General features: G+C 40.7%; 1 protein-coding gene across 5 annotated transcripts in view; it reads right to left on the reverse strand.

Moving 5' to 3' along the window:
• Positions 1–17,584, reverse strand: part of cdkl5 (cyclin dependent kinase like 5) — a 59,763-nt gene that overhangs the window by 23,277 nt on the left and 18,902 nt on the right. For all 5 annotated transcript variants that reach the window (XM_028443029.1, XM_028443031.1, XM_028443032.1 and 2 more), the window contains exons 4-7: positions 4,469–4,514; positions 4,246–4,382; positions 3,795–3,915; positions 95–154 (exon numbers count right to left, since the gene is read on the reverse strand). In XM_028443029.1, coding sequence (XP_028298830.1) covers positions 95–154; positions 3,795–3,915; positions 4,246–4,382; positions 4,469–4,514 — 364 coding nt within the window. The remainder of the gene's footprint in view (positions 1–94; positions 155–3,794; positions 3,916–4,245; positions 4,383–4,468; positions 4,515–17,584) is intronic.

The raw sequence follows: 17,584 nt of genomic DNA on the forward strand, positions 1-17,584 counted from the left end.
GTTATTCAAATTGATGGTGTTGTTTTGGTGCTTGTGATTATTAGGTAAATACTATATGGGATTTGGTGAGAACACAGTAAGACCAACAACTCACCAAAGTCACAAAGTTTGAGAATATCCTCTGAGCTGATGAGCAGGTTTTCCGGCTTGATGTCTGCCAAAGAAAATCAGTCATAATGTAATTACAAATACAACTTAATTACCTTTATAATGTTAATAATGTTAAACACAGTGAACATAAAAACACAATCTCAGGGTCTTTAATGTAAGTTTCTGGAAAAGTTCTAAACTCACCAACACTGCTGTTGTTCTCTCTAGATACATTTAGATGAGATAAATCATTTTTCTATTTGGGTAAACTTGTTGCTACATCTGAGGTGTGAAGGTGATTCAAAACAAGTGCTAAACTTCAGACCCTGAAGCCTATAAATACAACTTTTTTATGTTTTTGATACCGGTTTCAAAATAGAAAAATCACTTCATTTCCCAAGATATTAAACAAGGTTAGATCTTGGTGGAACAGACTAGCATTTAACATGGCTGTAGAGACACACATTAAAGGTCAACATTCAATCTTTTATTAACTATGTGTGACAGCAGCCTACAAGTTGACACATTAAAAATAGTTTGTCTAATGCACCTATACTGCATGGAACTATTTATAGAATTCCTTATAATGCCAGGCTCATTCATTATCACCACTACGACACACAGTATCATTAACAAGCAGAGAAAAAAATCTATTTTTAGCCTTAGTTGGACTGTTTTTTTCCTCAGGCAGCCATAGAACCTGCACCATTTCACACAGGTTTGGACCATATCTGGCATAAGTAGCAAAAACCCACCAATGATCTTGAAGAACATGCAAACTGCAGCCTAATGTTTCTGAAAACACATAACCTTCCAAATGTGTTGCTTCTCCCAAAACAGCAGACAGCAATCAGCAGCAGACCGTGACAAAAGCTGGCTTGATGTAGAGGCAGATGACACTTCTAATACACCTATATTTATTACACATATAACAAGCGTTTCCAAGTGAGAGGCCTTTCTGCAAATTTTGGACGTTACTAACACCTGAATCTGTAGAGCAGGTCATCATAAAGCTCTGCAGTAGGCCTGACAATGAGCTACTTTAGAATTTAAAAGATAAAGAGCATGAAAAATGTGCAGGATAATTTTATCCCACTGAAAAGCTGCAGTGTAATAGTAAATACCTACAACACAATGTAATATTTAATGGTGGAGTCTACCATCCTGCTCAGAAATACTTTTTATTACCCTGGATGAAATGGTTCTTCCATTCTGAGAGTAGCCAATACATTGTGTATTCATAAAAAGGAAGGAAAAGAATCATCAATGTAATTTCACCAAAATGCCTAAATGTAAAACTCATTTTATTTTTGATGCTGTTCTTGAACCCTTCGGGGAACATGTAAAAGTCTAAAAAACAGTCGTGGTTTTGTGAATTGGAGCTTTGAGCAGAAGTAACAAGGCTCTTTAAAAAAAACTATTAATTAAAGTAACAATTAGAAGAACCCTGCAATGGACTGGCACCCTGTCCACATTGTACCCCCGCCTAGTGACCAATAACAATTGGGATAAGCACCAGCAGACCCTTGTGAATACCCTTGGAAAATCCATTTCAAGAAGTAAAATTTTGACAATTCCTGTTTATTCACTGAAGTGTTATTTTGAAAGATAATGACGCTGACATTTTCTTCAGCAAAATACTAAAAGCTTGCCTGGCAGATTCACTATCGATGGTGCAAATGCAAATGTGAATCAGGCTGACAACTGTAAGTCTAAGGAGAAATAATTCATCATTTCCACAAATATTGTATCTTCTGTAGCAGTTGGAATTGTGTAAAAATTGACCGATACCTGCCATTCGGTCTGAATGGAAAGAACCAATCAGATGCCTTCATGTCTCGTCCTGCCCACTCACCCCTCTGTCCTTCCCCCTCCCTTTTTGCACATTCCAAAATGTGCTGATATAGTTGGGTCGGCTCACGTCTCCCCTGCAGGTTCTATGCGGGTTTAAGCTTGTGAGGGTGTGGCTTTGGATGAAGCAAACAGGAGGGGGAGGAAGGGGTGGAACTAGCTAGCTCAAATCTTGCTAGCTTGATCATGATTGCTTTTAGACAACCTTCATTCTATAGGCCTAGATATGTCCTCGCTTCTCTGGTTCAATTTTGATCTTCATCATCGGTAGCAGTGCGTCTTTTAAAAAGGTAGCTAATCTGAATTTTCTTATATAGAAAGGGGTGTGCCGCAAGGTTCCTCCCTGGGTCCGCTCTTATTTTCAATATTTATTAATGACCTTCCCCTTGCATGTAAGGACTGTTATATCCAACTCTACGCTGATGACACTGTGCTTTATTCTTCTAAATCCAATATCACTGACATCCGGCACTCAATTCAGCTTGACTTCAATTCATTTCAGGTATGGCTAGAATCTAACAAATGTTACTAAACAAATCAAAATCAAATTTTATGTTGTTTCAGAAGCAAGTCCGTCCTGTTTCTGAAAATGTGATCAAACTCACTTTTTCTGATATATCACCCGTCCCAGTTGTTGATCAATTCAAATATCTCGGTTTATGGCTTGACTCTTCACTCTCTTTTAAAACTCATATACAAACTATCACAAATAAAATTTCATATTGATTAAAACTACTTTATCAATTTGTTAACTGCTTCAGTTTCTCAGTTAGAAAATGGATAATTTCACAGTTGATACTTCCTATCATCCAACCACTTAATGTCACCTACAACAGCCTCTGCAGGTTTATCCTCCGCTGTCCTTTTAGAACTTACCACTGCCAGATGTATGAGCAACTGTCATGGCTCACTCTGGCATCCAGACAACAGCTTCACTGGTTAATATTTATATTCAAATGTATTAATCTCAGTTTTCCTGAGAATATTTGATATTTGATTCCTCTCCGATCCTCTTACAGTTTACGTCACTTAAATAAATCCTACCTTATAGTCCCCAGAGTCAAAAAGCTGTTGGAAAACACTGATTTAAATATAAAGCTCCGCTTGATTGGAACATACTCCCACGAGAAATCCGCTCTTTATCTTCTCTGTCTCTGTTTAAAAATGCTCTTGTACACCATTTCCAGAACTCATGTCAGTGTTTTTGATCATAGGTTGTGTATGTATGTATATGTTGTATAGATATATATATATATATATAAATATATGTAATATATAAATATATGTAATATATAAATATAATATGATGAACTGCAGTTAAGTGTGTGTGTATATTGTGTTTTGTTGTTTTTCCTTATGTATTTTGGAATTATTTATTGTCTTTTTTGCTGTATCTGCCATTTGTTGCAATATTGAGGACCCCCTTGAAAATGAGATGATTCATCTCAAGGGGCTTATCCTCTAAATAAATAAATTTGAAATTTGAAGATTGCAGACAGCACCTTTACGCAATTTCATTCAAGGTTTTTGCATGCTCTGCAACATTTTGCTGTTCAGGCCGTGTGATATCAAAGTGTCCTGAATCAATTATGAAAACTTCAAAACACAAGAAAAGGACAATCCTTAGCCCCTTGATCAGTCCATTTATCTCGGTCCATGTTTACGCAGCATTTACATGCATGTACAGGGAATGTAGACTGAAGAAAAGGTCAGAGTTTACTAGCTTTAATCAAAGTAGTGAAGACATCTCTACAGGTGAGATGTGAACCATCAGAACAACTCCTTCCATTAGCAGGATGCCTGAGAAGCTCAGCACACACGATCATTTACACTTGGCGTGGGTGGAAACTCACCTCTGTGCACTATCTCGTTCTTGTGACACCAGTTGATGGCTTTGATGAGCTGATAAATGTAACTGCGGACTTTATCAGGTGGTGCACCGTTTGGCAGTTCTTCCAACAGCTCCAGCATATTCTGTAACAGATGAAGGTCTTTAATTTTTAGCCTGTTTGGAAAAAAAAAAAATCAACAGAGACAACAGGATCCTGCGATAAATGACTGAAGCACAGTTTGAAAATAAAACCTGTCACAAAATAAACAATTGACTGGCAACCCTGGCAACACAGTGGGGAATGCCATTACTCACAGGCAGCAAAAATCATTTGTTGCCATGGGGATATTTTTTTTCATGCCTGACTATAAAATCTGAACATCCGGAAAGATTATGATCCTTAGACAGCAGAGTATAGAAGCACAAAACATGAATGTGCATTGACACAGTGAGAATAAAGTAATGAGGCTCACCCTTTCCACATATTCAAAGACCAGATATAGTTTTCCCCTCCTGCGAAAAGCCTCTTTCAGCTCCACAATATTGTCCTGCTTCAGTGTCCGCAGCATTTTCAGCTCCCGGAGCGTCGTCTCTTTGACTTCCTCATTTTCTGTGGAGAAATCAGAGTAATGAAGATAAATGCTAATCTGGTCTTCCCACATTTTTCTCGTGTCCTTTCCTCTCCTCTCCACTCACCTTCACTGTCTTTGAACTTCTTAATGGCCACCAGCTCATTGGTTTCCTAAAGGGACACAAAAATATTAGCTCATACTGATTGATTCAGATTATTCCCAGAACAAAGTCAGCCTGTAAAGAACGCCAGTCAATCACAATAACACTATTTCATAGTTGATGCAGAAATACTGTTATTTTTGTTGGAGAATTGGATTCAGAAAAACACAGACATTAACAAGTAATAAGCAGTTTGTTGACACAGAATAGTTTTCGAGTCCAGTCTGACACTGTCGACTCACTCATTAAAAGGACTTGGAGAGCGCAAACCTCCGCCAAATATCCTCTCTGTCAGATATTCAGTTATTTGGATCACTGATCCAGATCATGGTTCGATGATGATTCAAAATCTTGGAATAACTTTTGATACGGTGAAATTTACGGTTACCTCGTCTTTGACTTGAAAGCACACTCTGTGGTGATAAATGATGAAGACCAGACAGGAGAGATGATGAAGTAATAAAAAATGATTTAATCTAAACTAAATAAAAAGGTACAAAGCGGGATAGACAAAGAAGTGGTCTCCTCTGGCCAGAGGAGAGACGCGAAGAAGGAACCAAAAGTTCCTTTTACACACATTTATACCCCACTGTCCCACCTCCCCCCTTCCACAGACAACAAAGAAGAGACCAGGGGGGGAAGGTCAGTCTGCCGGAGGTGACACCTCCGATGTCGGGGTGGGTTTGGACGTGCTCTGGCCTTGGAGATTAAACTGAGGCCAACTGACATTCCTTTAGAGAAGCTGTATCATGGGAGTATGGGTCCACTGACTTTACAGGAAGAGGAAAAGACATCAGACAGGAGTGGAAAGTTACAAATTGGGGTATTAAGTTGAATGAGATCAAAAAGCAAATATATGAGTATACATAATTAATCAATTTTGCCACCACACTTTCTATCCTCATTAATAACATTACAGTAGGTCCAAATATATGTCACCCCCATTTATTTATTTTTATTTTTTAAATCGTGACAAAATGCCCAAATCTGGATCCAATCCAGGAATTGAGGATCCAAACCCAACATAACTGAGTCAAATTTCATAAAGATCGGTCTATTACGAACTGAGATATGTTTTTTTTATTTTATTTTACCAATGAAGAGAGATAGCAATTTTTCTATTTTTGAAACTGATCCAGATTCAGCATATTGATCTAGATTCCCTCCAAACTTTAATGGAATCTTCTATGGCATAAGGTCTATTTTTGATTTTGTCAAAAGCCATTTAGTACTTTTGAGGTAAAACTAACAGACAGACAGACACACAAACAGTGGTAAAAATATTACCTCCTTTGACAGACACACAAGCCATCTCTCGCTTCCTTAAAGTTTAAAGGGCCCATGTTACACTAAATCAACTTTTCTGAGCTTTTAACATCAAAGTGTTTTTTTCATTGATTAACTCAATTGTTAGTTAGAGGGTGATTTGCTCCTTTCTTACTGCAGGGCGAGCCCAAACACCTCGCTCCAATTTGATGATGCACTTTGATGACGAATTTGAGCCACGCCTCCAGAAAGCGCTCTTCCGTGATTGACATATAAACAGACATGCCCACAAAGATGAGCATTTCAGTGTCCTTCGTGCAGTGCTATGTATGTATTTTCTACAGTCTATGTATGTACCGACAAACGCCTCGCCCCCACGCTCTGTCTCATGTTTATAAAGCAGCATGAGCTGGGTGGGAGGAGGGCGGTCCGTCCTCTGGCCCTACTTCACCGTACGGGGTGGAGGAAGTCATTGTCCCGTCTATAGACACGCCCACTCATGAATATGCATAAGTAGGTCCCAAATCAGCCTGTTTTTGTAGAGTTGCTCAGAAAGTGACTTTTCAGAGGCTAGAACTCTTGAAAACAGGCGAGTTTGAGGAAAATAAACCTCAAATACTATGTTTTTTGTCATTCTTAGAACAAATGGAGATGGGTGAAAAATAGCATGACATGAGACTTTTATGTGACATTGAAAAATTTTACACCCTGTTAAATTTTCTAAAAAAAATCGCATTTTGTCGCTGCTTGAGGTGGTGTGGGATGTTTTTTTGTCTCAGTAAAAAATAAAATGGGTTCAAGCCCTGGTGATGCTCTATTCCAGAGCCCCGTTTGATCTGTTAATCAGGTTTTTGTTCTACTCTTGTTAATTCCTTCTTGATAACAGTTTTGTCTATCTTGTGGGTTTAGGTTCTCCTCAGTGTGTCCTGCCACCCTGTCTTGTCAGTTTACGTGTGTGAGAAAGTGATTAAGCTCCTTTCTGTTTCCACTCAAGTGTTCCTAATCTCCTAATGACCTTCACTCACTATTTAAAGGAGTGTATACACAGAGTGGTTATGGAATCATTGTCTGTATTCTCCTTTTTCAGTATGTCAGTCAGTGGGTGTGATAGCTTTTTAGGTTTGGGTTTTTTTGTGCCTTTTTTTTGTGCTTTTGTGTTTGCATCTATTCCTGCCTCCTGCTTCGCTGCATCTGGTTCTTCCAACACTTCATGACACATTTTATCAGCACAGATGCCCAAGGCCATATTTTGTTTCTGATAACATATGTTAAACTAGCATAAAGCAAATTCACACCATCAATGTGTACCATGTTAAACACAAGTCTAAGTGATTTAATTTAAAATCTGAGCCCTCAATGGGTAAGCAATGCATACATCTTTATTTATTAGGTTTGTGTAAAAGTCAGGAAATGGTGAATAATACTGTGGAGAAGCAAAGGAAGGAATTGCCATGCTCTTGCAGCATAAGTCTACAAACAACAACGGCTTAGCTATTCTCGGAAATAAAAATGACGTGACTGAAGTGCAGGAGGTTGAAATGACTACCCTTCCGTGTTTCACCAGACAAAAACCACGGTAAAAAGTAAAATATCAAAGTTAATGTTAGTGAGGCGATAGATTCCTAGAAATTGCACAAAAACTATACCACATTATACCTCTCACACTCTTTACTTACAAACCTGATTGTAGCAAAGCAACATACTATCATATTTAATATGTTTTTTCATATTATTCATAGTGTGATTTCAATGTTCACACCTCAACCTTTCTCGGGCCCCGTGTTATGGGGTAGGCTCCAGTGCCTGGCATTTAAATCACAAACGTGGGTATGAAATAGGGATTTTTCATTGGTTCGTTTTTCAAGGCCTTTAATGCTTGAAAAAAAAAAAACATTGACCAAAGCAGGGAATAATTCTCACATTTATTCAATTAAAAATGGTGTAGTTTTCAAGTTAGAGTTTGGGGATATTACTTTCATTAAACGAACATTAAAAAAAAAAAAAAAAAAAGAAAGAAAGAAAGTTGGCAGCAGGTTTAATGAAACTGCAATAATTTGAACAAAAAAATGCTTTTTTTAGAAATGTCTATAAATACTTTTTTTTTAAAATCAAACTCATTATTTACCATCACTGAAATACTTAACATTCAAAACATACAAAACATGCTTGGAAGACAAGCACATTTGTGATTTCCTGTCACTTTAATGCTAAAACAACATTCTAGGACACATCTCCAAAAGTGGACAACCAAAAAATTTCATTGAAAAATAAATGTCATGTAAAATTCTATCTGTCTCATATTGTGATATCCACTTAAACATTTATTAAGTTACCCAATTTAAAAAAATATATGTTAAAACTAGGCAACACCTGAATTTGCAAGGCGAATACGTATTTGGCAATTGAAAATTTAAAAAATTGGGAAAAATGACAACCTGTAAACGGATTTGTTGAAAAGTTTGTTCCTTTTACTAATTAAATTGAAAGTAATGCACGAAAAACAGAAGACTGACCTTGACCTTAAACATGACCTTGAAGGAAGGTCAACGTCACACATTGAAAGGAAATGTTGTTCAAGAGTACCGGTGGCCAAGTTGTAGGGAAAAAGTTTTTTATTTTATTTTTTTGTGACGTCATGAACTTTGATCCCTACCAATATTTTTACTGGTAGGTCGTACAGCTTCGGTCCCAATAAATAAAATACTCCACTTGAGATGAGCTTTTCATAAATGTAAGCATCCAACTTGTACGATAAAAAATCAAAATTGTCCATATCTCGACAAATATTTGACACTCGAAGCGACCTTGACTTTCACCTAAGAACTGACACATGACCATAAATTGCACATTTATAAAAGTGTGTTGTTGTCAAGTTTACCCGCAATAACATTTGGGAAACACTGTTCTGTGTCAAAATGTTTCTATTTTTGATGATTGTGTTCACCAGAGGTAGGCAACTCTTGATATAGTTGTAAATACTTTATCCTGGTTAAACCAAATTGACTGGGAAATATTGACACAACTTTTTTTTTTTTTTTTTTTACTGTGGTCAGTGTTAAAGACAGGAAGTTGTTTATGGAACTCACCATGGAGATGGAGAGTTCTTTTTTTTATTTCAGTGGGCGGAGCCTCTTGGCCAGTCCTTTCATTTCAGACTTAGAACTTAGCTATATCAAAGTCAGCTGCAGATCACTTTAGCACAGAGACAAAAACCAGTGGGACAAACCTATCAGATATTTCACCATGAGTAAATCACAGGCACCTACATCTCCTGATATGCTGACACACAAAGTTGAGCCAGAGGAGAACGATAATATTGGCTTAGACGAAGCTTTGGAAGGGGTCAAGTTTCTGCTTGAAGAAAACTGCAACCTGAAGTCTCAAATCGCTGACCTTGTTAATAATCAGGTGTTACTGGAGGAGGAGGCTCAAAAATTAAAAAAGCATACGAACAACAAAGAACATCTGGAGCGGAAGGCGACCAAGCTCAAAATCTTCCAACGACAGCTACTAGGCTGGAGAAGCCAACTGATGGCCCAGCATGAGAACGTGGAGAAGGAGATGCTTCAAAAAGAGCAGGAGCTTCAAAAACAGAAGGCAGATTTAAATCTGAACTTTGAGCAGAAGTTTCAGGAGTATCTGAGTTCAAAACATCAGAAGCATCAGCAGCTGCAGCTGGAGGAGCAGATGTTGGGGCTTAAGATTAAGGAGCATCTGGGCTCTAAAAGGCAGAAGAATTTCCAGAAGCTACAGCTTGCGGAGCAGAAGTTGGAGAAGGAAATTCAGAAGTATCTGAGCATCAAAGAGAAGAAGCGACTCCAGCAGAAACAGCTGCTAGAGTCGCTTGAGGAGAAGGTTCAGGAGCATCTGAATATCAAAGAGCTGATCGTGGAGCAGAAGGCGGAGGAGAATCTCAGCTTCCAAAAGCAGGAGAAGAAAAAGGCGGGCTCTCCATGGCAACGGTTGATCAAGTGGTTTAAGCGTCTTTAAAATTAATGGTTCAAATCGGTTTGGTTCGATTTTGAAAGTCAAAGGCGGGGAAAAAATACCAATTTTTTCTCAATTTTATCAGCCATGCTGATTATTGGTGTGATGTGCTGACATTGGAAAGCCTTTGGGAATTAAAGCATGTTGTAAACCAAGTTTATTTACAACCGGCCGGACACATGTGTCTCTTTCTCCATTCAATTGGATTATATTTTATTTCACACTCAAATAAACCTTTTTCTGCATTTATGAATTATTCCTATTATTTCTCTCTGCATTGAAGCACTATTATAATCACAGTTGTTATCATTTACACAAAATGTCCATTTTACATATTTTCACAAAAATATACTAATTAAAAAAAAAACATTCCTTCACAATCATGTCATCTAACTCTGTATCACCAGTCATGTACAGTATATATTCTTGTTTAAACACTTTGTTTTTAACCTCTTATTTAAGAGTGTACATTTTGTCACAACTAAACATATTTTAAGTATTTAGTTAATATAACAGAATAACCTTACATGCAGTAATTGATTTACTCACGCACTATTGACTTAAAACTTATTAACAATCAGAAATATGACTAACTCCTGGCTTGTCACCAAACCCATGAACTCTAACCACACCACCAGTCTCAGTTTAAGTACAGGCCTTAAACCAAGGCTGCAGATGGAGCACATTTGTATCCATACATTAGCATTAGCTTAAACGACCAAACAATGTATTGCACTCACACATCAGAATTCACACATAAAGATAAACCCACAAATACAATATTGTACAAATGCAACAACCCACAAATGACCAGGAGTCAAAAGAAATAGACTTATAAAGTATACAATTACTACGATGTTGACCGCCATTTTGTTTACTCTCCTCGTCACGTAGCATGAAACTTACATTTCTACACACACTTACACATTTTAGCTAACAGGCTACATATCACTGGAGTACCATATTGTGTTATAAACACCTGTAATCACCTAAAAGGTGAGAAACTAACCTGTAAATGTGGAAAAGACACAGCAAAGCTGGACACATGTGACTCTCTCACCGTTCAATTGGATTATGAGGCACGTTCGGTGCGAATTGCTTAGAGACCCAGTGACGTTTCAGGTCAGTGTCACCATCTAGTGTCCGTTTCACAGCATGACATGGTAAAGTAAAATTTAAAATTACAACTACAATAAACTTAAACAGACTTTGCAGGGGATGGAAACCAAAAGAAAAACATCTCAAAACACTAATTTTGTGTGTATCACACTTAAGGAGTATTATTTTTAAAAAATTATAGAAAATTGAGGCAGTTGTGTGTGTTGACTCTTTCATTGGATATTTATCCAGTGAACTGGACACGTTTAAGTTAGAATTATTGGTTGAGATCAGTGTTTCTGAAATGAGGGTACATGTACCCCTAGGGGTACGCAATGGCACTACAGGGGTTACTTGAGAGAGAGTTTGGCCACGCAATCCAATGGAGAGATAACTGACAGGGAGAACATGTCATGGATTGGTCCTGGAGGATTTCTGCCTGACACCGGTGCAGAAGGACAGAACTGAAGAACAGGGCCAGGACTAAATAGGGAGGTTGACACAGGACAGGCAGGTGTCAGCTGATGTATTTAGGGGTTACCAGTAGTGATCGACCGATTCATCAGCCGGCCGATTTAATCGATTTTTGTGTGTTTTACGTGTATCGGCATCGGCCGATGCGCGCTGCTGCGTTTGCCGATCCACTTTATGAACAGAGCGGCTGCCACAGGCTGCTCCGTGTTGCTGGAGACGGAGGCTGCAGAGCCCCTCCCCCCACTAGCAGAGCATGAAAGTAGCTCTTCAATCCCAACGGCAGGTTTTAAACTTTCAAATTCAATGAAATTTTTTTCAATTCAAATTTATTTATATAGCGCAAGATACAACAAAGTAATCTCAAAGCGCTGAACAAAATTTAAAGTTCATAGTAAGAAATAAAGAACCCAACAAGATCCACATGAACAAGCACTTAACGACAGTGGGAAGAAAAAACTTTTTTCCTTCTTTTAACTGTTACGTTAACTTATCTATTCCGTGGGTCCACGTGTTGTCGCACTTGTTGTTAACGAACAGCTGGCCGGAGGTTTTGTGTGTGTGTGTGTGTGTGTGCGTGTGCGTGTGTGTGTTTCCCTCTCTCTCAGCAGTTTACTACTTCTTTGAATATTTATTCTTGTTAATGTTGATGCAGTTTAGAACAGAAACTTCGACAGTTTGTTGCTTAATGCGCATTTATCCATCCATCCATCCATCCATCTTCTTCCGCTTTATCCGGGGCCGGGTCGCAGAGGCAGCAGTCTCAGCAGAGATGCCCAGACCTCCCGATCCACGCACACCTCCTCCAGCCATTCTGGGGGGACCCCGAGGCGACACCAGGCCAGCTCAGAGACATAGTCCCTCTAACGTGTCCTGGGCCTTCCACAAGGCCTCTTCCCAATAGGACATGCCTGAAACACCTCCCTAGGGAGGCGACCAGGAGGCATCCGAAACAGATGCCCGAGCCACCTCAGCTGGCTCCTTTCGACGTGAAGGAGCAGCGACTCTACTCCGAGCTCCTCCCGGGTGACTGAGCTTCTCACCCTATCTCGAAGGGTGCGCCCAGCCACCCTGCGAAGGAAACTCATTTCGGCCGCCTGTATCCGCGAACTTGTCCTTTCGGTCATTACCCAAATCTCATGACCATAGGTGAGGGTAGGAACGTAGATCGATCGGTAAATTGAGAGCTTTGCCCCCCGACTCAGCTCCCTCTTCACCACAACAGTCCGATACAGCGACCGCATCACTGCTGACGCCGCACCGATCCGTCTATCGATCTCACGCTCCATCCTACCCTCACTCGTGAACAAGACCCCGAGATACTTGAACTCCTCCACTTGAGGCAAGGACTCTCCACCGACCCAGAGAGGGGAAGCCACCGTTTTCCGGTGGAGAATCATGGCCTCAGATTTGGAGGTGCTGATCCTCATCCCGGCCGCTTCACACTTGGCTGCAAACCGCCCCAGTGCACGCTGAAGGTCCTGATTTGAGGAAGCCAACAGAACAACATAATCTGCAAACAGGAGGGATGAAATCCTGAGGTTCCCAAATCGGACCCCCTCCGGTCCCTGGCTGCACCTAGAAATTCTGTCCATAAAAGTAATGAACAGAACCGATGATAAAGGGCAGCCCTGGCGGAGACCAACATAAACTGGGAACAGGTCTGACTTACTGCCGGCAATGCGAACCAGGCTCCTGCTGCGGTCATACAGGGAACGGGCAGCCCTTAGCAAAGGGCCCCGGACCCCATACTCCCGCAGCACACCCCACAGGGCACCACGAGGGACACGGTGGAACGCCTTCTCCAGATCCACAAAGCACATGTGGACTGGTTGGGCGAACTCCCACAAACCCTCGAGCACCCGATGAAGGGTATAGAGCTGATCCAGTGTGCCGCGACCAGGACGAAAACCGCATTGTTCCTCCTGAATCCGAGGTTCGACTATCGGCCGGATCCTCCTCTCCAGCACCCTGGAGTAGACCTTGCCGGGGAGGCTGAGGAGTGTGATCCCTCTGTAGTTGGAGCACACCCTCCGATCCCCCTTCTTAAAGAGAGGGACCACCACCCCGGTCTGCCAATCCAGAGGCACTGTCCCCAACTGCCACGCAATGTTGCAGAGACGTGTCAACCAAGACAGTCCTACAACATCCAGAGACTTAAGGTACTCAGGACGACTCTCATCCACCCCCGGTGTCCTGCCCCCGAGGAGCTTTTCAACCACCTCGGTGACTTCAGCCCGGGTGATGGGCGAGTCTGCCTCCAAGTCCCCAGCCTCTGCTTCCTCATCGGAAAACGTGGCAGTGGGATTGAGGAGACCCTCGAAGTACTCCTTCCACCGCCCGACAACATCCCCAGTTGAGGTCAGCAGCTCCCCCCCTGCACTGTAAACAGTGTTGGTGAAGCACTGCTTCCCCCTCCTGAGGCGGCGAACGGTTTGCCAGAATCTGGGAGTTGAAGACTCCACTGACAGAGGGATCCACCAGACGTTCCCAACAGACCCTCACCACACGTTTGGGCCTGCCAGGTCTGACCGGCTTCCTCCCCTGCCAGCGGATCCAGCTCACCACCAGGTGGTGATCGGTTGACAGCTCAGCCCCTCTCTTCACCCGAGTGTCCGAGACACGCAGCCGGAGATCAGGTGATACACCACGTGTATCCTGGTACCACGTGCACTTATGGACACCCTTGTGCTCCAACATGGTGTTCGTTATGGACAAACTGTAACTAGCACAGAAGTCCAAAAACAAAACACCACTCGGGTTCAGATCGGGGAGGCCATTCTTCCCAATCACCCCTGTCCAGGTCTCACTGTCGCAGCCCACGTGGGCGTTGAAGTCCCCCAGTAGAACAATGGAGTCCCCAGTTGGGACACCGTCTCAATTGTCCGGGTATTAATTTGAGCACTTTGACTCTTTTGACATGAGGAGCATATTCAGTGAGGATGCAATGCTGTCCGCTGACATGCAAAACTCTGAAATTAAGTTTGGTTACCAAAGTATCTATATTTAGTCCTAGTTTTTGTGTTGATATCACCCCAGTGGGATGGTAACGACTATAAAGACAGCTGTCTAAAAACTATTTCCAACAAACAGGGCAGTGCGACCAGCTGCTTATACGTCTCACTGTTGTTCTTTTGTCCACAAAAGGTCAGACAACAGTTTTAGTGTTGGGAACGGGCTGCGCCATAGGAAGCCTCCGACAATGTTCTGCTTCTGCTCATAGAAGCCTTTTGTTGGCCTAAATGTGTGTTGAGTTACAAAGCTGATTGTTCAGAGATCATCTCTGTGTACGCAAACAAATAAAAGACAACTGTTCTCACTGCTCTTACCAGGCAGATTGAAAAACCAAACATTGCAGCAGTTTTACAGCACAATATACATTTTAAGCTCCGTGGTGGGACTTTGCAGTGTGCTGATCATGCCTTTACTCAGAAGTGTTGTCCCTTAGCTTCAATGATTAACCTTGTGAGCCTCTGGTTGGTCAGCACACTCAACAATAGCTCCAGAGGTGCTAATTTTTTGCTTATGACAGCGGCGGTCTTAATTCTCACAAAGCAGAAAATGCTTCAATGTGTTACTTCCTTCCCCACAGGAAATACCAACAAGAACTTTATTACAAGAGCCATACGTCAAGAAGAAACATAAATAAGATTTATGTGGATGCTGTTTTGTATCAACTCTGGTGAAGTCCAGATTGTCTAACATTGATTTGAAGTAGAAAAAAGGTAATTCGTCATATCATATGAGATGCTGCTTTGTGGGTTGGAAAAATGTGTTGTTTTAGCTCTGAAAGATATGGTTAGCACCCAAATGAATTGGCCCAGGGGCCAAATCTGGCCCTTTAGACCATCTAATTTGTTAAAAAGACAGAAAAAACATAAAATGTTGTCGAATTTACAAAATAATTCAGGTTTAGATGTCTCAGCTCAGATATCTCAATCCACAAATTCAATGAAACTCCATAATAATTGGAGGATCGCAATTTTCCCATGCTTTTTTCACATGACTGCAGTCATTTTAAATCTCAAATTGTACAAAGAAATTGAAATTATTTCATATAATTTTCCAAATTAAATAAAAAATGGTCACAAAATCAATTGAAATTTAAAAGAGAAAATCCTGCAGGGTCTGATATCTGATATTTGTTTGGATATTGTTGGTGCCTTACATACACTATTGTATGGCTACAATGTAGCTTACCACCACTGATATGACTGATGTGAGTGACTGGTGTGAATGAATAATGGTTTCTGTATGCACTTTGAGTCTCCTCAAAAAAAGCGTCACATAAATCCAAGCCATTATTTTTATTATTGTCATTATTATTTATGCATGATTCATACGTCGTGTTAAAGCTGATAATCGGAGTTTCTGAGAAATCAATGTTTATGTATGATTCTTTTGAAATACAATGGTCTACTCCCGGTGGTCATTCATATACATTAATGTCAGTGACGTGCAGTCAGGGTAGGCAAGGTAGGCAGTGCCTATCCAAGGGTGAATTGTTATTTTGATTATTTGTTTTAATTATAATTTATATATAATTATAAATTATTTATTTTTCAATAATTTCCAATAGCCTACAGTACTTCTAAGTTTGAAAGTGTCAGCATTTTGTGCTTTTCATAGCCCGAATCGCTAAACATCGCTATTTCCTAACCGCTGAAAGGCAGGAGGAGGCCACACCCCTTCTCAAAAGCACATTGCTGCTCTGCCTCTGTTCCCATAGCGTGTTTTTATGTGTTTGCGCATGCACAGTCAGTTCCCCAAGATGACAACCATTTACGTAAAAAGGCAGCTCTCTACGGTGCCTTTGGACGTAGCCGTGCTATGCTAAATGCTATAAGTAAGTTCACAGTGCATTAGTGAATTGCTACTGCTACGTTCTCTAGCTAGTGGGCCGGATAACACTACAGTCAGGATGACAGCGCTAGAGGCGATAAAGAAACTTGTTACCAGACCTTCAGCAAAGGAAAGGTCAGAACATTGTTTATATTTTCTACAGTGAATGGTACAAAAGGAAGGATTGGTTTTGTGGATGCGCCTCACTGAGGCTGTTCCGAGTTGTTGTTGTTGTCATTTTCTCCGTGTTTCTGTGTTTCCAACACAAACAACGGCTGTGCTGCAGTGTCATGAGAATTGTTTGTTTCTTTAATGGTATTTTACGATGTTGATTTTGTTAGATGGCTAAATGTTTGTTCATGTGGATCTTGTTGGGTTTTTTCTTTTTTATTATGAATTTCATATTTTGATAAGCAAATTGAGATGACTTTGTTGTAAATTGCGGTATACAAATAAAGTTCAATTTAATTGAATTGAATTGAATTAACACTTGCCAGCAGAAACATATGAAATTGTCATTGGTGTTGACATTGGTGGTCTCGATTTGCAACGCCCTGCCAACCCAACCTTAGTGCTCATGGCACTGCACTCGCCGAGTGCACCCAGCCAATAGGCTTCAACTTCCTGTTTTTGAGACTCTCAATCAAAGTGAATGCGGAATTGTGCACGGAAACAAGGTCGCGCATCACAACAGCAAACAGGTAAATAAGATTTTGGCTCTTATCTCACCCATAGACCTATATCAATGTGACCCGATGCAACCTTGTTATGTTCTGCAATGCGTGTGCAGAAAAGTAGAGGCGTGGCTTCTGTTAGATTGGGAGAGGCAGTGGGAGGAAGTGAGGCTGTTTAAAACGGGACATCGAGACGTTTCTCAGAAACTCCAGATAGCAGCTTTACGTACAAACTTGGGGCTCCCGCTTCAAATCCGCAGCCCACTTAGGATCAAACTTTGCATTTGGCCCCTGAACTAAAATCAGTTTGACACCCTTGGGCTAGCTTGAAGCCTTTTTCTACTGTCACTCTCAAAATAATAATCGGTAACACTTTACTTGAGATTTTATGCATGAAGCTGACATTACGCTGTCATTATTAGCATGAATAAGGTGTCATGAAGGCTGTCATTAAGTGATGTTCGTTACCCTAATCCCTAACCCTAAATGCCAACATAGCTCCAAAAGTGTCATAATTTAGCAAACCACACTTAAAGGTGCACTTTGCAACTCTTATAAAAGTAACTTTTTGTCATATTTACTAAAGCTGTCAGTATGTAAGATCAGCTTTACATGAAACTAGTAGTTTGTGTGAAAAAATAGGCTCATTGAGTCCACCCTGCTGCTCCTGCAGCCTTTGGCAAATTGCCAGAATGCACCGCGACCGAGCAAAAAGAACCAATCAGAGCCAGGATTGTGTTTG

Source organism: Gouania willdenowi, chromosome 3, assembly GCF_900634775.1.
Source record: "Gouania willdenowi chromosome 3, fGouWil2.1, whole genome shotgun sequence".
In the NCBI taxonomy this organism is placed as follows: Eukaryota; Metazoa; Chordata; class Actinopteri; order Blenniiformes; family Gobiesocidae; genus Gouania; species Gouania willdenowi.